General features: G+C 42.1%; 1 protein-coding gene across 2 annotated transcripts in view; it reads right to left on the reverse strand.

The window, feature by feature from the left end:
• The window catches only part of ADCY8 (adenylate cyclase 8), a 523,977-nt gene that overhangs the window by 74,159 nt on the left and 423,001 nt on the right, over positions 1-26,817 (reverse strand). For both annotated transcript variants that reach the window (XM_082257568.1, XM_082257567.1), the window contains 3 exons: positions 23,976-24,065; positions 18,566-18,738; positions 3,459-3,540 (listed from right to left, as the gene is read on the reverse strand). In XM_082257568.1, the coding sequence (XP_082113694.1) occupies positions 3,459-3,540; positions 18,566-18,738; positions 23,976-24,065 (345 nt within the window). The remainder of the gene's footprint in view (positions 1-3,458; positions 3,541-18,565; positions 18,739-23,975; positions 24,066-26,817) is intronic.

A 26,817-nucleotide genomic window follows, 5' to 3' on the forward strand; every position in this document is an offset into this window, starting at 1 on the left:
AAGAGCCCACATCATAGGCTCTTTACCGAGATCGGAGATGCAGTGTGTCAGAGCGCCACATCGGACCACCGATCTGGACGTCATTCTGCTATAGACCGGGCAGGATGCGGTTTAAATGGTACAATGTTTATCAGTTTAAACATTTGATTTGTTTTCTATTGTGAATAAATTATAGGTTAATGAGATTTGCAAACCATTGCATTGTTTTTTTTTTTGTTTGTACAAATTTACACGGCGTCCCACCTCTTTTGGAATTGGGTATCTATCTATCTATCTATCTATCTATCTATCTATCTATCTATCTATCTATCTATCTATCTATCTATCTATCTATCTATCTATCTATCTATCTATCTATCTATCTATCTATCTATCTATCTATCTATCCAGTTATTGACAAGGTATAGCTCTACTTCTTCCACCAGTATGTGGTTGAACATCTTTTACTTAATATATTATCTTGAAATTACACGGAGGCACACTATCTAGTGTCTGCTTTTCCCCAAGGCGTAACAATTTCCCTTTTATCTTTTCAGTTGTTATCTGTACATGAACCTTCAGGGGCTTGGTGATCCAGACAGAAAAGAAATAAAAAAGGTTTCCTGGTATATTATCATTCTTCTTCATCATGCACTCCTCCTGTTGTACTGCAAACCCCTGCACATAGCTTGAGAGCCTTTAAAAATACTTTCCAAATGCATTTGAAACTTAGATCTCTGACCCCGTACATACAGTATGTAAAGCTGAAATCCTGTATGCAGCAATCTATATTTCTATGTCCCCCACCTGCTGTGAAGCTTTCTACTCTTACTTCAAAACTGAACTCTGAGAAGATAAAAAAAAGACACAAATCAATGTTGCTCTCTGATCAATAATGCACCATTAAATGTATTTACCTAATGCAAGCAGTGTAAATACCTGAATTCGACTTGATATCAGTCTCCCGCAATCCCTGTACAAGAGCTCAGACTTGAAGAGGGAGTTAATCAGTTGTGTGGCAGTACTAGGAGCACACTGATAGGAGTAGAGAGCATTGTGACAATGAGATGAGCTCATCAGTCTGTCTCTCCTTTTATTGTCCAGTCACAGGCTGGGGGCGGGACAAGACCTGTAGGTATTACTAAACAGCAGCAGAGAAAGCGGTCCTAGCAACCAACCATTTTGACAGTGGTGGGCAGCGGCGGCCAATGGTGGCATCTCAGCGTCATCAGGCGGGACTAGTTGAAATGTTAAAACAAAGGGGAAGTCAGCTTTTATAAATTTACAGACAATTTGCTCCCATTTATGGACATATATAGACTGGAGAAATCCCAATGTTTATTTCAAACTGTCTGTAAATTTATGGACAGTTGGCAACCCTTGAATAGTGCCATTTTGTTGGTGTCAGTGGAAGAAATAGTGCCCCATCTTTCATATAAGTGAGAGAAATTCCCCCATTGTTGGTTTCAGTGGGAGGAATAGTGGGAGGAGCAGTGCTCCATCATTTATGTCACCTGAATGAATAGTGCCCCATCATTGGTACCAGTGGAAGGAATATTGCCTCATGGAAGGAATGGTGTCCCATCGATGGTGTCAGTGGGAGGAATAGTGTCCCATCAATGGTGTCAGTGGGAAGAATTGTGCCTTTTTGTTAGTTTCAGTGGGAGGAATAGCGCCCAACCGTTGGTATCAGTGGAAGTGAAAATGCCCCACCACCGGTGTCAGTGGAAGCAATAGTGCCCCAACATTAGTATCAGTGGGAGGAATTTCCCCATTGTTGGTATCAGTGGGAAGAATAGTGTCCCATCATTGGTATCAGTGGGAGGAATTCCTCCATTGGTGGTGTCAGTAGGAGTAATAGTGCCTCATTGTTACTGTCAGTGTGAGGAATAATGTCTCACTATTGGTATCACTGGGAGAAATAGTGCCTCCTCATTGGCGTCAGTGGGAGGAACAGTGCCCTTTTTTTGGTTTCAGTAGGAGGAATAGTGCCCAACTGTTGATATCAGTGGGAGAAATAATGCCCCACCACTGTTGTCAGTGGAAGGAATAGAGCCCCACTGTTGGTATCAGTGGAAGTAATAATGCCCAACCACCGGCGTCAGTGGAAGCAATAGTGCCCAAACATTGGTATCAGTGGGAGGAATTCCCCCATTGTTGGTATCAGTGGGAAGAATAGTGCCCCAACTCTGGTTACAGTGGGAGGAAATCCCCCATTGTCAGTTTCAGTAGTAGGAAAGCGCCTCATCGTTGATGTCAGTGTGAGGAATAATGTCCCACCATTGGTATCATTGGGAGAAATAGTGCCTCATCATTGGTGTCAGTGGGAGGAACAGTGCCCTTTTTTGGTTTTAGTGGCAGTATTAGTGCCCAACCCTTGGTATCAGTGGAAGTAATAATGCCCCACCACTGGTGTCAGTGGAAGCAATAGTGCCCCAACATTGGTATCAGTGGGAGGAATTCCCCCATTGTTGGTGTCAGTAGGAGCAATGGCACCTCATCATTGCTGTCAGTGTGAAGAATATTGTCCCACCATTCGTATCACTGGGAGAAATAGTGCCTCATCATTGGCGTCAGTGGGAGGAACAGTGCCCTTTTTTTGGTTTCAGTGGGAGGGATAATGCCCCACTGTTGGTATCAGTGGGAGAAATAATGCCCCACCACTGTTGCCAGTGAAAGGAATAGTGCCCCACCGTTGGTATCAGTGGGAGGAATACCCTCATTGTTGGTATCAGTGGGAGGAATACCCTCATTGTTGGTATCAGTAGAAGGTGGAGGGAATAGTGACCCATTGTTAGGGTCAGTAGAAGGAATAATGCCCCATCATTGGTGTCAGTGGGAGCAATAGTATTCAATCATTTATAATATATCGATGGTAGGAATAGTGCCCTATCATTGGATGTCAATCGGAGGAATTATGCCTCACTGCTGGTATCTGGGGATGGAATGGTGCCTTGTTGTTGGTGTCAGGAGAAGGACTAAAGCCTTGCATCAGTGGGAGAAACATTGCCTCAAGGGCTGGATTATTTGCAAGCAAAGGGTCGCTTTCGGCACCAGTGCAGCAGTTTGAGACCGCTTCCTTGTGCCATGGTTCACAGGCGTCATGGAACCAAAAAATACTGCAGAACTATGGAGTACCAGGCGTACACAAGGGAATGTTCAAACTACCTTCAGAAAATGCACCAAAAGTTTTGGACATTCAAAAAGTAAGCATCTACATGAGCCTGCTAGAAGATAACACCACATACAGGAATTCTCAGCTGGTCGTATTAAGCCATCTTATTATTCACTATGAGAATGTATTTGCTTCCCACATTATAAAAACTTGTACCTGTCGATAAAAATGAACTACAAGTGTTCCGGAAGACGAGAGGACAACAGTGTCAGCGTAAAGAGGCAGTGACATTTTTAGAGTCATTTCATCATAAAATGCCACCGAGTACATGTAAATGAGAGATTGAAGGACGTGTTTGCCTTACCTGCTGTCCGTGATAAAACACCGCCAAGAGAAACATAGCCATTAGCAGCAGAGAGGCCTCTTTCGTCCCCAGGAAGTCCGTGCTGGCGGGAGATAAAAATAAAATCTCAGATACTTAATCAGGGTTACAATACAGTGTGAAGTCAGTACAAGGAGGACAGTTAGTAATGCGGCTTTCAGAACTCGCTGTGTAGGCGGCTGCTTAGCCTGTTTACACTCCATTATTTATTCATGAATTCACAAATAGATATTCTGCCTGAAACCACATTGTCCACATCCAGAGAAAAGCCGGCCGTCATATTCCCTGACGGGCTGAAATGCTATTCATCGAAATTCTATGGTTTCGTTTTAAAGAGAACCGGTTTCGTAGTTTACAAAAATCATTTATTGCAGAATCAGATTAAGCGACCGTTTATTCAAGATTTTGAAAAAACGCCTGTACCTCTTCATAAAAGCATAGCTCTGCCATAGACAACTTATAATATGTTTTTCTTTAACAGATTTTTTTTTTATTGGAATTTTTTTTGTGATACCTAAATGATAAAGATACAAAACTATAACATATTGTATTGGTCTACCATACAAATATAAAACCAAAATCTACCAGTACTTAAAAATTTGTGATAAACAGTGGTGCAAAAAATACATTAGATTAATTAGATACATTCGAAAAAATAATGGAAACCCCTCTAGCAAAAATACTCCATGGGATCAAAAGTAATCGAAACCCCTCTAAGGTATTGATCCCACAACCACTGCGCAAAAGTGACCCAAAAAGAAAACAAAAGTGAAATAGATGCTGCCACTTTAAGTGTAAACAAGAATAAAACCAAAATGTACCACTAACTTACAAATTTGTGATAAACAGTGGCGCAAAAAATAAATTCGATTAATTAGATACATTAGAAAAAATACTCCACGGGATCAAAAGTAATCGAAACCCCTCTAAGGTATTGTTCCCACCACTGCGCCACAGTGATCCAAATTTACAAATAAAAAAACAAATGTGAAATAGATGCTGCTACTTTAAGCGTAAACAAGAATAAAAACCAAAATGTACCAGTAACTTAAAAATTTGTGATAAACAGTGACGCGAAAAATAAATTAGAAAAAATACTCTACGGGATCAAAAGTAATCGAAACCCCTCTAAGGTATTGATCCCACCACTGCGCCACAGTGGCCCAAATAAAAAAAACAAAAAACAAATGTAAAATAGATGCTGCCACTTTAAGTGTAAACAAGAATAAAACCAAAATCTACCAGTAATTAAAAATTTGTGATAAACAGTGGCACAAAAAATAAATTAGATTAATTAGATAAATTTAAAAAAATACTTCACGGGATGAAAAGTAATCGAAACCCCTCTAAGCTATTGATCCCACCACTGCGCCACAGTGACCAAAATTAAAAAAAAAACAAACAAATGTGAAATAGATGCTGCCACTTTAAGTGTAAACAAGGGTAAAAACCAAAATGTACCAGTAACTTAAAAATTTGTGACAAACAGTGGCGCAAAAAATAAATTAGATTAATTAGATAAATTAGAAAAAATACTCCACGGTATCAAAAGTAATCAAAACCCCTCTAAGGTATTGATCCCACCACTGCGCCACAGTGACCCAAATTTGCAAAAAAAAACAAATGTGAAATAGATGCTGCTACTTTAAGTGTAAACAAGAATAAAACCAAAATGTACCAGTAACTTTAAGATTTGTGATGAACAGTGGCGCGAAAAATAAATTAGAAAAAATACTCCACGAGATCAAAAGTAATCAAAACCCCTCTAATGTATTGATCCCACCACTGCGCCACAGTGACCCAAATTTACAAAAAAAAAAACAAAAGTGAAATAGATGCTGCTACTTTAAGTGTAAACAAGAATAAAACCAAAATGTACCATTAACTTAAAAATTAGTGATAAAGAGTGGCACAAAAAATAAATTAGATTAATTAGATAAATTAGAAAAAATACTCCACGGGATCAAAAGTAATCAAAACCCCTCTAAGGTATTGATCCCACCACTGTGCCACAGTGACCCAAATTTACAAAAAAACTAAAACAAATGTGAAATAGATGCTGCTACTTTAAGCGTAAACAAGAATAAAAACCAAAATGTACCAGTAACTTAAAAATTTGTGATAAACAGTGGCGCGAAAAATAAATTAGAAAAAATACTCTACGGTATCAAAAGTAATCAAAACCCCTCTAAGGTATTGATCCCACCACTGCACCATAGAGACCCAAATTTGCAAAAAAGAACAAATGTGAAATAGATGCTGCCACTTTAAGTGAAAACAAGAATAAAACCAAAATCTACCAGTAATTAAAAATTAGTGATAAAAAGTGGAGCAAAAAATAAATACAAAGTACAATAAAAAAAACAGTAACACCCAGTGAAAGTTCAGGCTAAATGAAAATATTGTCCAAAACTGCATATATCCAATTGGAGTATAGTTTCTGATGGATCTCTGCTGTTATATTGATCTTCATGCCACACCACGTATCAACCGTTTCACCACTTTTGCACTCACCGCAATTTATTGCCTTACACTCTCGTGTTTGGCAATCAGGCAATGTACCACTCAGGGTAGTAGATATTCCAATAGTGATTGGTTCTAAATCATCATGGTGATTCATAGTTACATAGTTAGTGAGGTTGAAAAAAGACATCAGTCCATCCAGTTCAACCTATGATGTGTGTGTGTGTTTGCTTTTAACCGTACATCGTATACCCCTGTATGTTGTTGTCTCTAAGGTGCCCATCTACTAGTTTTTTGAAACTATCAATGCTTCCTGCTGACACGACTGCTTGTGGAAGAGAATTCCACATCCTTACCGCTCTTACAGTGAAGAACCCCTTACGCACTTTAAGGTTAAACCGCCTTTCCTCTAGTTTTAGTGAGTGGCCACGTGTCTTATTGTATCTCCTTTCTCTGAATAGTTTGTTCCTTATGCTAGGGTCGCCAGTACAGTATTTGTACATTGATATCATATCCCCCCTCAATCGTCTCTTCTCCAGAGAGAATAGGTTCAGTGCTTGTAGCCTATCCTCATAGCTGATGTCCTCCATTCCCCTAATCATTTTTGTTGCCCTTCTCTGGACTTTCTCCAGTTCCAGCACATCCTTCCTGAGGACCGGTGCCCAGAACTGGACAGCATACTCCAGATGTGGCCAGACCAGAGTCTTGTAGAGCGGGAGAATAATCTCTTTATTTCTGGAGTGAATCCCCTTTTTTATACATCCCAGTATTCTGTTGGCTTTGCTTGCAGCGGCTTGGCATTGCATGCCATTGCCAAGCCTGTTGTCTACCAGTACCCCCAAGTCCTTTTCCATCTTAGACTCACCCAGAGGTTCCCCCCCTAGTGAGTAGCTTGCTTTCTGGTTTCTGGCCCCCAGGTGCATTACTTTACATTTTTCCACATTAAACCTCATCTGCCATGTAGTTGCCCACCCAGTTATTTTGTTCAGGTCCGCTTGCAAGGTTTCCACATCCTGCATAGAAGATATTGGCATGCCTAGTTTAGTATCATCTGCAAATACTGAGATTGTACTAGATATCCCCTCCTCTAGATCATTTATGAATAAATTAAACAGGATTGGTCCCAGGACAGAACCCTGGGGGACCCCACTTTCCACACCCGCCCAATCCGAGTACTCCCCATTAATCATCACCCTCTGGACTCTCCCCTGGAGCTAGTTCTCTATCCAGGTACTCACCTTATGGTCCATACCTACCTTCCTTAGTTTGTACAGTAAGCGTTTGTGGGGAACGGTGTCAAAGGCCTTTGCAAAGTCCAGATACACCACATCCACAGGCTTTCCCTTATCTAGGTGGCAGCTCACTTCATCGTAGAAGGTTAATAGATTGGTTTGGCAAGAACGATTTTTCATGAATCCATGCTGATTACTACTTATAATACCATTTTCATTGCTAAAGTCTTGTATGTGGTCCCTTAACATCCCCTCCAAAATTTTGCAGACTACTGATGTTAGGCTGACCGGCCTATAGTTACCCAGGATACATCTCGGCCCCTTTTTAAATATTGGTACCACGTTGGCTTTTTTCCAATCAGCTGGCACCATACCCGTCTATAAACTATCCTTAAAGATCAAGAATAATGGTCTGGCAATCACCTGGCTGAGCTCATTAAGAACCCTCGGGTGCAAGCCATCCGGTCCCGGGGATTTATTTATGTTAAGTTTCTCTAGCTTAGCTCTAAGTCTATCTTCTGTTAGCCATGGCGGCACTTCCTGAGGTGTATTATTTATTTCGGCCTTACAAGCAAGGTTCGTGTAGCCCCCCGATTCTTCTGTGAAGACTGAAGAGAAGAAATTATTTAACACTTCCGCCTTTTCTCTGTCCTCAGTGGCCATATTTCCTTTGTCATCTTTTATGGGGCCAATGTGTTCTGGCCTCGCTTTCTTACTGTTTATAACTTAAAAAACTTCTTGGGGTTCTTTTTACTCTCCTCCGCTATATGTCTCTCGTGTTCTATTTTAGCCGCCCTGATTTCATCTTTACATTTCTTATTACACTCTTTGTAATGCTTAAATGCTGCCAATGACCCCTCAGTCTTGTATTTTTTGAAGGCCTTTTCTTTAGCACTAATATACATTTTTATGTTGGAGTTTAGCCACCCAGGGTTTAGTTTTGCTCTTTTAAATTTATTACCCTTTGGAATGCACTGGCCAATCCCCTTGTTAAGTATGCTCTTGAAGCACTCCCATTTTTCCTCTGTGTTCTTTGTTCCCAGGGTTCTATCCCATTTGATATTTTCTAGCAGCGAGTGCAGTTTAGGGAAATTGGCTCTTTTGAAATTCAGTGTCCTTATATTACCCTTGTGCTTCCTATTACTGTAATTAATACTGAAACCAATTGACCTATGGTCACTGTTTCCTAAGTTGTCCCGTGTTTCTATATCCTTGAGCAGGTCTGTATTGTTGGTAATCAGTAGGTCACGTACCGCATTGTTTCTTGTCAGTGCATTCACCATCTGACCCATGAAATTGTCCTGCAAAACATTTAGGAACTGCCTAGCCTTGGCTGAGTGCGCAGTTCCTTCTGCCCAGTCTATATCTGGATAATTAAAGTCCCCCATTATAATGACATTTCCCATCCTTGCTGCCAATCCTATCTGTAACATTAGGTCCGCCTCACCCTCCTCCCTCTGGTTGGGGGGCCTATAGCATACGCCCAATATTACCTTCCCCACTGTGTAGTTCCCATGTGTAAACCATAAAACAGAACTCCAATAGTGCAATAAGGTATATGTATACGTAAAACATACATAAAATCTTCATTTGTTGCATTTACATGTAAAACACTGTTAAATCGCATGAAAAATAGGTGTGAGTCTAACATAACATGGTCCCTGCAGACTCAGCACAAGAAATCCCATGTCTCAACGAACCACTAATCGTTGATGCCGGAACACCGTTTCCGGTACTGTGTGTAAGGCCACTTTCGGTTGCCGTGCAGCCACGTTCCGACACGTTTTGTCATTACGACTTCATCTTGGGATTGGCTGCACGGCACAGAAACAATTCTTATATATGCCCTCTTATGTAAATGATGTTACAACGGCACAAGTGCTCACACCGTGTCCCCGCGGCCATGATATGCACAGCTCACACCAAACATATTATAATATAAACCGCTAATTATAAAAATATAAATCTAAAATTATGCAGCCATGATTGATTATCAACCCATGGATTGTTTCATATTCTATAGTGACCTTAATTCATCAATACATCTAGTCACCATGCATAGTATGTTAACAATATAAAAAGCTGGAAATATATATATATATATATATATATATATATATATATATAACACTTAATGCATTGAAATGCCATAAATCACTTTCAGAAAGAAAAATTACATCAGTGTTAAATCATATATTCGCTGGTAGCCTCCATTAATTCCAAATTACCACACAAGTATACAAATAAAGTGATTGTAAAGTCTTGTTTAAAAAAAAAAAATAATAATAACAAACATGTTATACTTACCTCCTCTGGGCAGTTAGTTTTGCACAGAGCAACCCGAATCCTCCTCTTCTCAGATCCCTCGTTGCTGCTCCTGGCCCCTCCCCCCTATCGAGTGCCCCCACAACAAGCAGCTTGTTATGGGGGAACCTGAGCCGAGCTTCTGTTCAGCTCTACCCCTCTCTCTCCTGATTGGCCAACTGACTTTGATTGAGAGCCGCGGGAGTCAATGGCACCGCTGCTGTGTCTCAGCCAATCAGGAGTGAGAGTCCCGCATGGCCGAGGGACTCATGGACATCGCTGGATAGAGATGGGGTTCAGGTAAGTATTAGGGGGTGCTGGGGCAGCTGCTGCACACAGAAGGCTCTTTTATCTTAATGCATAGAATGAATTAAGATTAAAAAACCTTCAGCCTTTACAACTCCTTTATTAATTACAGTAAGAGCCGGTTCACACTGCCGCGACCATAAGTCGCCCCATGTCGGAGCGACTTTTTACCGCGACTTTACCGCGACTTTACCACGACTTTACCACGACTTCAGTGCGACTTGTGAATTATTTTGCGCGACTTTGACTTTGTATTTGGCAAATCAGAATATGATGTGTTGTGACCTAATTCCCCTTTTCTGTTTTTTTTTACTCATTGCCCACCAGTGCCACGTATCAGTGGCACGAATCAGTGCCACGTATCAGTGCCACGAATCAGTGTCCACCAGTGCTACGTATCAGTGCCACGAATCAGTGTCCACCAGTGCCACGTATCAGTGACACGTATCAGTGCCATGTATCAGTGCCACGAATCAGTGTTCACCAGTGCCACATATCAATGCCATGAATCAGTGCCACGTATCAGTGCCACGTATCAGTGCCACATATCAGTGTCACGTATCAGTGCCACAAATCAGTGTCCACCAGTGCCACATATCAGTGCCACGTATCAGTGTCCACCAGTGCCAAGTATCAGTGCCACGTATCAGTGCCACGAATCAGTGTCCACCAGTGCCACTGCCCACCAGTGCCACTTATCTGTGTCCACCAGTGCCACTCACACAGACCAGGCAGAGATAATGGTATATAGCAGGGGTCTTCAAATTACGGCCCTCCTGCTGTTCAGGAACTACAATTCCCATCATGCCTAGTCATGTCTGTGAATGTCAGAGTTTTACAATGCCTCATGGGATGTGTAACTATATAGGAACTGTAGGCATGGCTGCAATGTGGGGAATGCCTGGCTAATCTCTTTCTTCTTCCTGGAAAGTCTGATAACAAGTTGCTTCAAATAAGATAAGGATCCGACTTGGAGGCGACTCCCATTGAAGTATATGGGACAAGTCGGATCATAAGTCGCCTCAAAGTAGTACAGGACCCTTTTCTGAAGTCGGAGCGACTTCAGTAGTGCCAATTAAGATGGCACTCATTGATTAACATTGCTTTTGTTATGTCAAGCGACTTGGGGCGACTTGAGGGCACACAAGTCGCGCTAGTGTGAATGGGCTCTTAAACCTTGGATTGCAAGCATAATTTTATTTTGTTTTAATAAATATTTTATGTATGTTTTAATAAATTTGAGTATACCTTATTGCACTATTGGAGTTCTCTTTTTGTTTTACACATGGGAACTACACGGAATCACTGTGATGATTGAGAACCATTATTGGAATATCTAATACCCTGAGGGGTACATTGTCTGCTTGCCAAACACGAGAGTGTAAAGGCCTGTACACACTTGACGGAAATCGGATGAAATATCCTCAGATTTTTCTCTCTTATGCTCAGCGTTCATAACTGTTTTTAGTTGACAGTGCATAAACGTTCACGAAATTTCTCGTCCGATTTTTTTTTTTTGGACATTTGCTCCTAGACGTCCGGGTAGTCAGCAACTTCAGATCATGCAAGGTCTTTCGTATCTGATTTTTCACGGACGTACTGCATACACATTAAATGAAAATTGGTCCTCTGGGGACGGACGATAAAAATATTGGTGTTTGTCCCTCCGTTTTTTTTCGTTGAAAATGTCGGCATCGGCTGCTGAAAGTTGTGTACACACTAGCCGAAAATCGTACGATTTTACCTCGAACGGGAATTTTTGGCAGACTTTCTACTAGTGTGTACCCCACTTAAGGCAATAAATATTGGTGAGTGCAGATCTTATAGGAAAGTGGTGACACGGTTGACACGTGGTGTGAAGATCAATATAACAGCAGAGATCTATCATGAACTATACCCCAATTGGATATATGCAGTTTTGGATGATATTTTCATTTAAGACACTGAACGTTCACTGGGTGTCACTGTTTGTTTTTTTTCTACTTTGTATTTACTTTTTGCGCCACTTTTTATCACTAATTTTTAGTTACTGGTAGATTTTGGTTTTATTCTTGTTTACACTTAAAGTGGCAGCATCTATTTCACATTTGTTTTTTTTTGTAAATTTGGGTCACTGTGGTGCAGTGTGGGATCAATACCCTAGAGGGGTTTTAATTACTTTTGATCCTGTGGATTATTTTTTCTACCATACAAATAGTTCGGTGTCAACTGTCCTTCTTAGCAGCTTCTTTGGTATTTTAAAGGAGAATTCCAGATTTGGCATTTTTTGCGTGAAAATTATAATCAAGGTACAAAGCAATGCAAAGATTTCTTTTTAATGAAATAAGGGCATTTTCCTTTCTTTTATTTTATTTTTTAAATTTACTACATTTTAACACTATAAGCATTAACGAACAAAATTAATAGGAAAAAATAATAAATAATAATGGTTTAAAAAAGAAAAAGAAATAAATGAGCAGAAAAATATTAACTAAGTTTAAAATGGGAAAAATTAATTAATTGAGGCTGAATAGGACTAATTAAGTGCTAATAAGGGCTTAAATAGCAATTTATAAAAATAAGCCTTTGAATGAAACAGAGGAACAATAATGTTACTGTGTATTAGTGATGGACGAACATCGGCCGGGGCAGTTCGCGAACGTCAGACGCAAATTTTCTCAAATGTCCGCGAACTGCAAGTTTGCGGCGGGCCCCATTGACTTTAATGGGAGGCGAACTTTAAAAACCTTTAGGTCATATTTGCAGCCACAAAAGACGTACTAGCTGTGCACAAATAGTCCCAGCACATGGACAATGTCATAACAGAAGTATTGCAATTGGAAAAGTTGCCCTAAAAATTTTTTTTTTTTTTTACAGCAAAAAAATGTTTTGTTTTTTTTCATAAATCAGCCAGAACTGACAGCAGCCGGTAAATACATGTCAAATACATATAGGGTCCATTCACACATCTGTAAAATGGGTCCGCATCCATTCCACAATTTGGCGGAACGTTTACAGACCCATTGATTTCCAATTCCAGTCTGAAAAATTAGGCATTCACAGGATAAAGAAGTGTCGGCCAGTACAGGGCCCAGAAAATTAGCCCACATGCATTTACCTGACAGCTAAGAACGTTGTATTCTGTGGCTGAAGGTACATTAGGCATTCACAGGATACAGAAGTAAGTGTCGGCCATTCCAGGCCCCAAAAATTTGCCCACATGGGTTTACCTGACAGCTAAGAACGTAGTATTCTGTGGCTGAAGGTACATTAGGCATTCACAGGATAAATAAGTAAGTGTCGGCCATAAAAGGCCCCAAAAATTAGCCCACATGGGTTTACCTGTCAGCTAAGAACGTAGTATTCTGTGGCTGAAGATACATTAGGCATTCACAGGATACAGAAGTAAGTGTCGGCCATAAAAGGCACCAAAAATTAGCCCACATGGGTTTACCTGACAGCTAAGAACGTTGTATTCTGTGGCTGAAGGTACATTAGGCATTCACAGGATACAGAAGTAAGTGTCGACCAGTATAGGCCCCAAAAATTAGCCCACATGTGTTTACCTGTCAGCGAAGAACGTAGTATTCTGTGGCTGAAGGTACATTTCATTTTTATAAATGTTAGGTAGTCTACACTGTCATGAGCTAGGCGAGTGCGCTTATTGGTCACGATCCCCCCTGCTGCGCTGAACGTCCTTTCGCACTGGACACTGAACGGGGGGCAAGTCAACAGTTCCATTGCAAATTGTGCAAGCTCTGGCCAGAGGTCAAGCCTGCCCACCCAGTAGTCCATGGATTCATCACTCCTCAGAGCGTCCACATCGGCCGTTAACCCGATGTAGTCGGACACCTGTCAGTCTAGGCGTTGCCTGATGCTGGATCCGGAGTACAGCTGTCGATGGTTCGGCTGAAAGAAGGATCTCATGTCTGAAGTGACCAAGACATCTTCAAACCGCCCTCTTCTTGCAGGCGCTGTTGGATTGCTGCCCGCAATTGTCTCTCTGTGACTGGAAATTCCTCTGCCAGCGCACGCAAAAGCAGAATGCAGCATTTCTCGCAGCAAGGCCTGGAAGTGCTGCATTCTGACCGCCCTCTGTGATGGTGGTAACATTTCCGCCATTTTTTGTTTTGTTTGTTTGTTTTTGGGGTCTAAGTACGTTTCCACCCAGTACTGGTCCTTACCCTTTATGCTTTTTATATGGGGGTCCCCCTTAAAACACTGGAGCATGAAGGCCCCCATTCGCAAATGGAAGCGGTGTAGTGGCCTGGCTCCAGCTCATCATCCAGGATAATGTCGTCCTCGTTCTCCTCCCCCCATCCACAGATAACACCAGGGATCCCAGAAAGGTTTAAAGTATGCTCTTCTTGCTCATCCTCATCCGCCCCGGCACCATCCTCCTCTGACTCCTCTTCAGACTCATGTTGTTGACTTGTCTCATCCAACATTGCGACTTCCTCATCTTCCTGCTCCTACTCCTCGACGGCTTGATCAATGACACGACGCAATGCACGCTCCAGAAAGAAGGCGTAAGGTACGATATCACTTATGGCGCCCTGGCCGTGACTGACCAGTTTGGTGATCTCTTTGAATGGCCGTAGAAGTCTGCATGCATCCTGCATAAGCAGCCACTGGCGAGGTGAAAAAAAACCCAAGCTCCCCAGAACCTGTCCTGCCGCAGAGTTCGTACAGGTAGTCGTTAACTGCACATTTCTACTGGAGCAGCCTATCAAGCATATGCAACGTTGAGTTCCATCGAGTCACAAATAAGACATCTGACGGGCAGGTTGTGTTGCCGCTGAATGTCAGCAAGGCGAGCCATGGCTGTGTAAGATCTTCAAAAATGGCCTGAGATTTTCCTGGCCTGCCGCAAGACGTCCTGGACCCCAGGGTATTTGGCAACGAATCGCTGCACGACCAAGTTCAGGACGCGTGCCATACATGGCCAGTGTGTTATTTTGCCCTGTGCGCTCAGCAGATTGGCACCGTTGTCGCACACCACTTTACCAACTGTCAAATTCAGCGGTGTCAGCCACTGATCTGCCTGTGAATGCAAAGCTGAAAGGAGTGTAGGACCAGTGTGGCTCTTGGCTTCCAGTAACAACAGAAACAGCACAGCATGGTAACATCTCACCTGGCATGTGGAATAGCTTCTGGGGATCTTGGGCGGCGCAGCGGAAGAGACGGTAGCAGCGGAAAAGGAGGAGTCAGCTGAGGAGGAGAGGGAGGATGGAGGAGGAGATGGAGGAGGAGGAGGAGGAGAAGAAGAGGCAGGCCCGCATGCAATCCGTGGCGGTACAACCAAATCTACACGGGTGCCACTGGTTTATCACACCAGTTGTTCAAAAAATTGGCCAGTGAGTTTGGCACTGTGTGTATCAGAATTAACACAGCAAAAGAGGTAATATTGTTGCAGGATACAAATACACTTATGAAAGTATACTCAGATAACACCCCACTTCAATATGTGGTATTGGGGGGCCACTGGTTTATCACACCAGTTGTTCAAAAAATTGGCCAGGGAGTTTGGCACTGTGTGTATCAGAGTTAACACAGCAAAAGAGGCAATATTGTTGCAGGACACAAATACACTTATGAAAGTATACTCAGATAACACCGCACTTCAATCTGTGGTATTGGGGGGGCCACAGTTTTATCACACCAGTTCTACAAATAATTGGCCAGTAACTGTTGTCACTGTGTGTAGCATGGTTAACGCAGCAAAAGAGGCCAAATTTTTGCAAGACTACAATACACTCTTAGAAAAGTATACTGTTAAATAACACCCCAATTCAAGAGGACCTTAGTCAGCCCAGCTGTGTATACTTGACACGCGCATTACTCACGGATGTTTGTAAGTGTATCGGCTATGTTTTAAATAAACTGTTTTTAGCAATATTACGCTATATATGTCCCCTTCTTTTTGATACACCATCCATCGTGTGGGAGTGGAGTTTTTGACTGATCACACCTGTCAAGGATCTACACGCCATCCATCGAGATCGGTGAATCCTGCTGGGACACTCCAATACTTTCTCAAGTTTGTTTGACCCCCATGCTATATGGTATCGGGGTCCCATCCATCTGGTGAGCGCAATTCACTTTTATCTTCACTGGTGTTGGGATTTGCTGCACAACTGGTTTATTGCATTTTCGTTTGAATCTTTTTCATCATCACCATTTACATGAAATTTTCCCAGTGGACTTTTTCATTTTTATTGGACTCTAGTATTATTAGCGCTGCACATTTGTTTTTTCTTTTTGTACCGTTTATCACTTTATTGTCTAGTGATTGGTGTCAGCTGCTTTTTCACTTTTCAGTTAGCGCAGTAATTTTTGTTTCCATATTCAATGTGTAGTATTGGGGGGCCACCGGTCTATCACACTAGTTATAATACATTAAAAGTGCGTTTGTCACTGTTTGTAGTATTGCTGCAGCAACGCTCAACACACCAGTAACAATGCTGCACAGTGCACAATACAAATCCACTATAATATGCTTTCTATATTACTAAGTATATTATACGTGGATTACACCCCTATATAGTGCACTGCACACTTATACCAAATAGAACCCCTTAAAATGACTTTTGTGGACCTTAACAGAGCGATTTTTGTCACTGGCAATCTCTGTCCCTGATGAACACAGCATACCTGTCCCTAAACTGAAAAGAGACTGCAGACCTATACCAAAATACCAGCCCTTAAAAGGACTTTTGTGGATCTTAACAGAGCGATTTGTGTCACTGCCGATCTGTCCCTGATGAACACAGCATACCTGTCCCTAAACTGAAAAGAGACTGTAGTTGACCTACACCAAATACCAGCCCTGAAAAGGACTTTTGTGGATCTTAACAGAGATATTTATGTCACTGGCAATCTCTCCCTGATGAACACAGCAGACCTCTCCCTATGCTGACAAAAAGCAGAATGTGAAATGGCCGCCAGCTCTGGTCTATTTATAAGGTAGGGGGCATTTCCATGTGCTGAAATTTTTAAATTTGCTGTCCCGTTCCACCTGACGGCTGTGTCATGGGTCAAAGTTCTCCCCAATGTAAACTAATATGGCCGCCACAAACAACGCCATGTGTTTGCAAAATTGGCGGGTAGCAAACAAGCAAAATTTGCCGCGAACCGAAAAGGCCATCTCTACTGTGTATATCTATATCAGCATTTCGAAAACCTTTTTTTCATGGCACTCTTTACAAGTATACAAAATCTCAAAGCACATCAGTCTAAAATGTAGAAAACTTAATTTTATTTCTTAATGGCAAACTTGAGCCTGGGATAATGCACACAACTACCTTGTTTAAATTAACTTCACATTAGAAACCCCCTTTCACATCAAAGGTTCTCCTAGCACATCAGATGTCCACCTTCACATCAGAGGTCCCCTTCACATCAAAGGTTCCCTTATCACATCAGAAGTTGCCTTCACATTAGAGGTTCCCCCATCACATCAGAGGTCCCCTTCACATCAGAGGTCCCCTTCACGTCAAAGATTCCCTTATCACATCAGAAGTACCCTTCACATCAGAGGTTCCACATCACATTAGAGGTCCCCCATCAGATCTAAGGTTCTCCCATCACATCAAAGGTTCCCTTACTACTTAAGAAATCCCCTTCACATCAGAGGTTACCCCATTACATCAGAGATACCCCATCAGATCAAAGGTTCTCCCATCACATCAGAGGTCCCCCTCACATCAAAGGTTCCCTTATCACATCAGAGGTCCCCTTCACATCAGAGGTTTCCCATCACATCAGAGCTCCTCCCTTCACATCAAATTTCCCTCATAACATCAGAGGTCCCCTTCACATCAATGGTTCCCCCATCAAATCAGAAGTCCCCTCCACATCAGAGGTTCCCCGTCACATTAGAGCTCCCCCCATCACATCAGAGCTTCTCCCTTCACATTAGAGTCTACCCTCTAACATCAAGGTCCCCCCCCCTCACATTACAACCCCTCCCACCTTCACCCCTCACATTAGAACCCCCCCCTCACATCAGAACCCCCCCCATCACATTAGAACTCCCCTTTACATCATAGGCCCTCCTATGCATGAGAGCCCCTCATCATATCAGTGTCACCCCTATACATCAACCCCCCTATACACGACTCCCCCATCACATCAGAATCTCCCCATCACAGTGCCCCCCAGTGACACAGTTTACCCATCACAGAACCCCCCTAACCACACAGCCCCCCTACCATCACTGAGCTCCTCAATCACACAGGCCCCTTTTCACATCAGAGCCCCACCTTTTGGCCCCAGCAATGTGGTAAAGGGCCAGGGGTGGAGGAGGTCTGGAGTAGGCAGACTTCCTTCCTCTACTGAATGCTCGGGCAGCCTTACATGTCCGCTGCTCTGGATCAGAGTCATGCATCGTTATGTTGCGGCTGAGCCGGCCACTATCACCATAACAGATTACATTGTGCGTCATGGCTTTAGAATGTCATTGATTGTTATGGTGCTGGTGGCCAGCCCACCCGCACCATGGCAAGTCATGAATGATGCTGATCCAAGGTAAACTGGGTCCTGTTCTCGCCGAACCCCAGAGGAACTCAGACGGAACTTCGGAATTGTATTTACAACTGTTAAGAAGGTCCGTTTTTGATATCAGTAGCTACAGACGGAGATGTAGCAGTAAGAGCGGCAAAGGGTACCACCTGTTCTTATTATCCAATCTGAGCAAGGTAAGTTTAATTTGGAATCTGAATGGTGGTGAAGGAAACACCTACATTATATTCACCACTATTGAGAAATGCAACTTTATTAGCAAAACAACACAGTTACACTTACTTCCCATTGTGATGAGAGTTGTCATATCTCAGGAAGAGAGACGTGTAAATGGTTTCTGTCAGTAGGGAATATATTGCTATCATAATAAGCAGCACTGCCAGCTTCAGGACGGAGTTGAGCCGTAGAAAGACCGCACAGGTGACCATCGCAAGAACTCCAGTGAAGACAAAGTACTGATGGAAAGAAAAATGGTCATTGTCAGCTATATTGATAGAAATGTATACTAACTGCCACCCCTCACCCTCCCTTTGCCAATCCTGGGACTTCTGTGTAGACTTATCAGCATCTAAAGTGTATGCAGATTCTAACAATGAGCTTCTTTTATTTGCTCCCTTTAGGTGTGTTAAAAAATTACATTTTTTGTTATATCTGTTTAACCTCCCTGGCGGTATGATTCTATCAGGAATTCTGTACCAAAAGCGGTACAATTTTTTTCATGGAAATTTGGCGTTATGTATTATAGGCCTACAATTCTTAGTAATTACTGACTTAAACCTGACCAAAACAAGAGTCTAGTAGACATCCCAGATGTGATAAATTTGAAACACATGAATTATAATCGAATCAATAATATAATTTTATTATAGAATATATAATATATATAATAAAATTATATTATTGATCAGATTATAATTCATGCGTTATATAAAAAAAAAAAAAAACGTTGCACAAAACACAAAATTTTATATTATATATATAACACATATATACATATACACATATATATATATATATATATATATATATATATATATATATATATATATATATATATATATATGCATATATATAATATAAAATTTTGTGTTTTGTGCAACGTTTTTTTTTTTTTTTTGAATTTCCCTCTCTAGTTCCGCTCCCATGCAGCATTGCTGCTGCAGGGAACGGAACTAGGAAGTCCTCCTACCGACAGACGAGCGGCGGAGATCTCGGCTGGTGGTCACAGCAATGAGAGCTCATCGCTGGATCGCCAGGATAAGGTAAGACACTCCACTGCGCTGTCTGCACATCCACCCCGAGCGTGACTCGGGGATACCGATAATAGCAGGAAATTCCTACCCCGAGTCACGCTCGGGTTTACCGCTAGCCTGGTTAATAAGTTCATAAAAATACCTGTTGACCTTGCCAGAAATCCAGTGAGCTTTTACCTTAAAAAGATGAGGCTTGGGATAGAGTGGGAAGGATGTGATTTGTAGATGTCATGCAACTTGTGCTCTCAAAGTCGAAGCGATTCTCGCACCAGTGTGAATCGGGCATTAATCTGTTATACACTGCTCAAAACAATTAAAGGAACACTTTGAAAACACATCAGATCTCTATAGGGAAACATAGCATGCTGGATATCTATACTGATATGGACTGGGTAATGTGTTAGGAAGGAAAGGATGCCACATCGTTTGATGGGAATGAAAATGATTAACCTTCAGAGGGCTGAATTCAAAGACACCCCAAAAATCAAAGTGAAAAAATGATGCAGCAGGCTTGTCCATTTTGCTGAAATTTCATTGCAGCAACCCAAAACTGTACTCAGTAGTTTGTATGGCCCCCACGTGCTTGTATGCATGCCTGACAATGTCAGGGCATGCTCCTAATGAGACAATGGATGGTGTCCAGGGGTATTATCTCCCAGATATGGACCAGGGCCTCACTGAGCTCCTAAACAGGCTGAGGTGCAACCTGGCAGCGTAGGATGGCTCAAAACATAATGTCCCAGAGGTGTTGTTCTATTGGATTTAGTTCAGACGAGCGTGAGGGCCATTCAATGGTATGAATTCCTTCATTCTCCAGGAACTGGCTGCATACTCTCGCCACATGAGGTTGGGTATTGTCGTGCAGCAGGAGGAACCCTAGGACCCACTGCGCCAGCATAGGGTCTGACAATGGGTCCAAGGATTTCATCCCGATATCTAATGGCAGACAGTGTGCCATTGTCTAGCCTGTAGAGGTCTGTGCGTTCCTCCATGGATAGGTCTCCCCAGACCATCACTGACCCACCACCAAACCGGTCATGCTGAACAATGTTACAGGCAGCATAATATTCTCCAAGGCTTCTTCAGACCCTTTCATGTCTGTCATGTGCTCAGTGTGAACCTGCTCTCATCTGTGAAAAGCACAGGGCGCCAGTGGCAGACCTGCCAATTCTGGTGTTCAATAGCAAATACCAATCGAGCTCCACGGTGCAGAGCAGTGAGCACAGGGCTCACTAGAGGACGTCCAGCCCTCAGGCCACCCTCATGAAGACTGTTACTGATTGTTTGGTCAGAGACATTCACACCAGTGGCCTGCTGGAGGTAATTTTGTAGGGCTCTGGCAGTGCTCATCCTGTTCCTCCTTGCAAAAAGGAGCAGATATCGATCCTGCTGATGGGTTAAGGACCTTCTACAGCCCTGTCCAGTTCTCCTAGAGTAACTGCTTGTCTCCTGGAATCTCTTCCATGCTCTGGAGACTGTGCTGGGAGATACAGCAAACCTTCTGGCAATGGCACGTATTAATATTCCATCCTGGAGGAGTTGGACTGCCTGTGCAACCTCTATAGGGTCCAGGTATCTCCTCGTGCTAGCAGTAGTGACATTAACCCTAGCCAAATGCAAAACTATTAAAAACCAGTCAGAAAAGATGAGAAGGGAAAAAATGTCAGTGGCCTCCACCTGTAAAACCATTCCTGTTTTGGAGTTTGTTCTATTGTTGCCCATCTAGTGCACCTGTTGCTAATTTCATTAACACCAAAGCAGCTGAAACTGATTAACAACCCCCTCTGCTATTTGACTGACCAGATCAATATACCAGTTTTTTAATGACTTTATTGCTTTACTCTGATTAAAGCGTGTTCTTTAAATGTTTTTGAGCAGTGTATATAGCAATGAAAGCTTTTTGTTATATGTTTAATAAGTGGATAAAAATACCAACTGATCCTTTAATCCAGTAAGCCTCTACTTTACGAAGACGAGGCAAGGAATACGTGGGAAGGGTTATACCCCATTGATATTTTATTGATATTTTACTGCTCTCTGGTTTTTGGCTTGACACACACTTAACCCTTTTGTGCCTAGAAGTTTGACGCAAATCTTATTTTTTTTGTTCACTTTATTCTTTTTTTTTAAACTATAATTGTATCGAACAGTTACAGTATTGAAGCCTAGATGCCTAAGCTAAAATTTAGACGTGGTAAAAACCCTTGCTGGTATTTTTTTTTTTTGGCTTGATATATACTTTAATCCTTTTGTGCCTAGATGTCCAAGACAAATGCAACTTTTTTCATGTATTTTTTTTTTATACTATAATTGCATCAGAAAATTACAGTATTGAAGCCTAGATGCTCAAGCCAAATTGTAGAAGTTTCAGTATGCTTTGGTAACCTTGACCATAACTCTATGGGGCCACTTTTTCTTTTTTCAGGCAAGATTCATACAACTTTTTTTTTTTGGCTGGACACATGTTTTCAATCTGCATGCAATATAGACTCAAGGTGAAAACCCTCTACAAAAAGCCACATCCCTATAGTAAATGAATACAGACAGAGAAATTCCCCTATTTTTTTTTGGGGACTTTTAAGGCACTTGAATTACAAAGATACATATGAGAAGTGAAATGCGTAAAAACATAATTTATTGATACATCCAAATAAAAAAGAAGAGACACGACTAACTAGGCTACTATTACACCAACTGTGAAATGTATGAAAATATAATGAATCTTCCTCCACCTGGCACATTTTAGGGAGTTTACGCCTCCTTCATCAGGGGTACGAGGAGTATCATATAGTCAATCAAGTGATGTTGTATGTAGACATGCCATATTTCAGTTAAAAACAAAGTTTGAAAGAATCTGTACTCTTGCCCATCATAATATAGTGTTCAATATCACTATGTTTCAGAGGCGTAGAAGAGGAGGAAACGCCACCCATATGGAGGGAGCAGGTAGCACTAAGGCCTTAGAGAGCCAACCCCCGGCCTTAATACAGGTCTGGAACATGTAGTCTCCAATATGGATGATATAGCGGGGCTTCTAGCTCGAGAGACATATAGGTGATGATGTTTGTTTTTGAGCATAGAGGATAAATGTCTCGTCCTCGATTCCTCAGGTCCTGATTCCAAAAAGGGGAAAATCTGCATGCTATTCAGCAATAGATAACAAACATGAAGGTCACTGCATCCCTTCTGTGTGGACTCCTCTGCAACTAAAGAGTGTGCATCCTAACTATGACCTCCTTTTATGTGCTCCCTTTTGTTCTGTTATATATATATATACTATAGAGCAATAAAAGTATTTTGTTATACAGTATCTGTTTAAAAAGTGCATACAAATACCTGCTGATCCTGCCAGTCCAGTGAGCCTCTAACCTATGGACATGTGGCGATGAATAGAGTCGGAAGAGTTAGAACCCTTGCTGGTATTTTAATGCTATCTGGTTTTGGCTTATCATATTGGCTTGCCACTATTTTTTTAACACTATAATTGTATCAGACAATTACAGTATTGAAGCCTAGATTCCCAGGTAAAAATGTAGATTTTACCCAAGATTCACACAACTTTTTTTGGGCTGGACACAGATTTAAATGGTGTTTTAAATCTGCAAGTAATTCAGCAATAGATTATGAGGGGAAAAAAGTGTAAACGAGGTCACCCCCATCCTCATAGTTCATATTTCCCTCACAAAAAAGATTTGTTTTTTTATCTAACTGGACTGGGCTTGTGCTATGCAATCAGTGCAAACAGGGCTTAGCAGAGCCCTTCATTAGCTAAAGTACACATTCCCATCACCTTCTTTATATCTGGAATGCCTGGAGCGCCATAATAACATGTATTACGAACACCAAATAATGGGGCAAATAAAAAAGCGCTTTCTAAAAGGAAAAGGTAGCTGGCAACATGTCTACGTAAAAAAAAAAAAAAAAAAAAATAGGACTTGAAAACGTACCGCAAAAACGTTCTCTCTAAGTGGCTTTAAACAAGCTTATTTTCCAGCTAGCTGCCCATTCTGTCTTCTGCCCTGGTGCACCCTGCCACAATAACATGTTATTAGTTCAAACATCGTGTTGCTGTGCAGCAAACTCCGATAATTTGTGTCTCCCTTGTGTCGCCTGTTATTGTGCAGTCAGAATTTTTTCTTGGATCCCACTCGACACATTGTGACACCTTCATATTCATTTCTGCAGAAAATTACCCACACACACAAAGGGCCTGTGATGAGACAAAGAGGTGCCAATGATTTGTCAGCAATCTCTCGGAGGGCAGAGAGGAAAAAAAATACTTTTTCCGTAAAAAGTTCCAATTAACAAAATAGCTTTTTATTTTTGCTGTTGTCACCTGTCTGGCTGCGGTTTGAAATTTGTACTGCGAGATGTATTGCGCGCCTATATATCTTGCAACAAGTGACCATTAGCCGAAAGAGGGACAGGATTATAATTACCTCGGGATAAAAGCAGATGTCGGTGACAGAGGCTGAGGAGTTGAATGTCAGGTTTTTTGAGGTAATTGATTTGTCGAAATCACACCACAGCTGTGACGAGAGAAAGAGGGGAAAAAATGGAACATTAATTGGAGGGACATTGAAACATATCTATAGATAGCAAGCAACATAAATACTGTAGTGCAAATACAATGAATGGGACTTTATAGAGGCACAGCATATTGTTTAAGACATCCATTCTCAACCAAGGTTTGTCCAGAGGTTGGTAAGGGTTCCTTGAGCCGTAGATGATTGACCTCCTACCTAATGATGTCTAGCTTTTGGGTTTATGCCACTTTGCAGAGCCAACAGCATGACACCAATTATCCTTAGCTATCTGTACCACTGAAGGAGTGTTCTCCTCACTTACTACCAATGTAGGGAGCAGTCCTCCCACTGACTACCAATGTAAGGAGGACTCTTCCCACTGATCACCAATGTAAGGGACATTCTTCCCACTGATCACCAATGTAAGGGACATTCTTCCTATTAATAACCAATGTAAGGGACATTCTTCCCACTGATCACCAATGTAAGGAATAGGTTTCCCACTGACTACCAATGTAAGGAATAGGTTTCCCACTGACTACCAATGTAAGGAGCATTCTTCCCACTGATTGCCAATGTAAGGAATAGGTTTCCCACTGACTACCAATGTAAGGAGCACTCTTCCCACTGATCACCAATGTAAGGAACATTCTCCCCACTGACCACTAATGTAAGGAGGACTCTTCCCACTAACCACCAATGTAAGGAGAATTCTTCCCACTGATCACCAATGTAAGTGACATTCTTCCCACTGATCACCAATGTAAGGGACATTCTTCCTACTGATCACCAATGTAAGGGACATTCTTCCCAATTTTTGTTTATTAAAAGTCTTGCAATCAATAATCATAAAATCAATATACATAAATAAATATATACATATTTACATGAAAAGGGAAAAAAAATACATAGCAAGTTCTGCTCTCAAATAAAGAATGGCTTTACAGCAAAAACAAAACTCACATCATGAAACACATCATTACCGGGAAACATAATCTTAATAAGACTCACACCACCACACCAGACATCAAACCTGCGAGGTCAAGAAACAAAAACCACTCCCATTATGCATGCAGCCCTTCTTCAAAAATGAAGATATTAACTAACAAAAGCTAAGGGCGTGAAAGAAATAGCATAGGAAAAAAGCTTTTCACCCAGAGATGGACAGTTCACCAAAAGCAGGTCTGATATTCCTCCACGCCCTTATCCAGACCGCTCGAGGCTCCCTGCCCTTCTCAAGACCCCGAATCTTCCCAACCTCACCCAGAATATCGTACACCACCACCTCGACAGGGAGGACTTTCTTCCGCAAGGTAATCTGGCACCGTGCATTCCACGTGAAGTAACGGACAACTATACTAACTAGAAAAAGTGTATCCAAATCAAAATCCCAGAGAGTCGGGAATGCCCCGTACACCCACTCCGCATAACTCATGCGATAGAGAAAGGGGATGCCTAGAGCCCTCCCCACCCTTTTATACACCTCTATGTTAAAGGGACACTGGAGCAAAAAGTGGTCCATAGACTCCACTTTACCAACACACTCCGCTCTAGGACAATCCCGATCATCCACAGGGCGATGCTTCAGGTTCCCTCTCACATAGAGCCTTCCATGGAAAGCGAGCCAGGCTTGATCCCTAAACTTCAAAGGGATTCTTCCTAAGTTAATTAAACGCAACCCCTCCCTCATTACAGGGCCTGGGCAATCCCTTAAGGTCAGCGACACACTGAAAGCAGAGCCCAAAATCCTCTTCTCCAGAAGCTTTCTGGGGAGGGACTTGATATCCCCCACTGTCACCTGCCACTGCCTAAGTATTTTCAGACACGGGGCAACATAAGCCGGAAGCTTGCCATGTCGGACTCTCAGACTTTTCACTGGCCCGCCATCTTCCCAGCATCGCAGAAAAGGCCTAAACCAAGATTGAAAAATACCCACCCATCCCGGCGGGGTCTCTGCTAACATATTACCAAGATTATACTTTAAAAAAAGCAGAGAAAAGAAAACTATAGGGTTGACCATTCCTAGACCACCCTCCCGCCTGGACAGGTAAGTTACATTGCGTTTGATCAGGTTCAGCCTATTTCCCCATAACAGTTGGAAAAAGCAGCTGTACACCCTTGCATAGAGAGATTCCGGCAAGATACAGACAAAGCTGACATATAAAAAGATTGGGATCAGGTAAGTTTTAATCAAGTCAACCCTTTCCCTCAAGGAAAGTTTCCATTTCTTCCAGCTTGCCACCTTGGCATTGGCATTCAACAACCTGCTTTCCCAATTTCGATGACCATAGTCACCAGGACCAAATTTGATGCCCAACACTTTAATTTCCTGCTGGGGCTCTGGGAAGGCATCCGGAAGTTCGAAGCTTTCACCCTCCTCACCCATCCAGAAAACTTCACTCTTTTCATGATTGATTTTAGAGCCAGAAGCCTCAGTGTACTGCTCTATCACAGAGACCACCTCCTGCGCCTCCTCCATCCCAGAGATAATAACAGACACATCATCGGCATAGGCCACGACCTTCAAAGGCGGCACACCAGCAATGCCCAAAGGCACCCCACACAACGATCCACTCTCTAACCTTCTTATGAAGGGATCGATTGCGAATACATATAGCAGGGGGCTCAAAGGACACCCCTGGCGCACCCCAGAGCCAACCTCAAAAGGCCGTCCAACCCAACCATTAACAAGTGGGAAGCTCTCAGCCCCTTTATATAATGTTTTCAGCCAATCAATAAACCTCCCCTGCAGGCC

Source organism: Pelophylax lessonae (genome assembly GCF_965119305.1).
Source record: "Pelophylax lessonae genome assembly, chromosome: 5".
Lineage (NCBI taxonomy): Eukaryota > Metazoa > Chordata > Amphibia > Anura > Ranidae > Pelophylax > Pelophylax lessonae.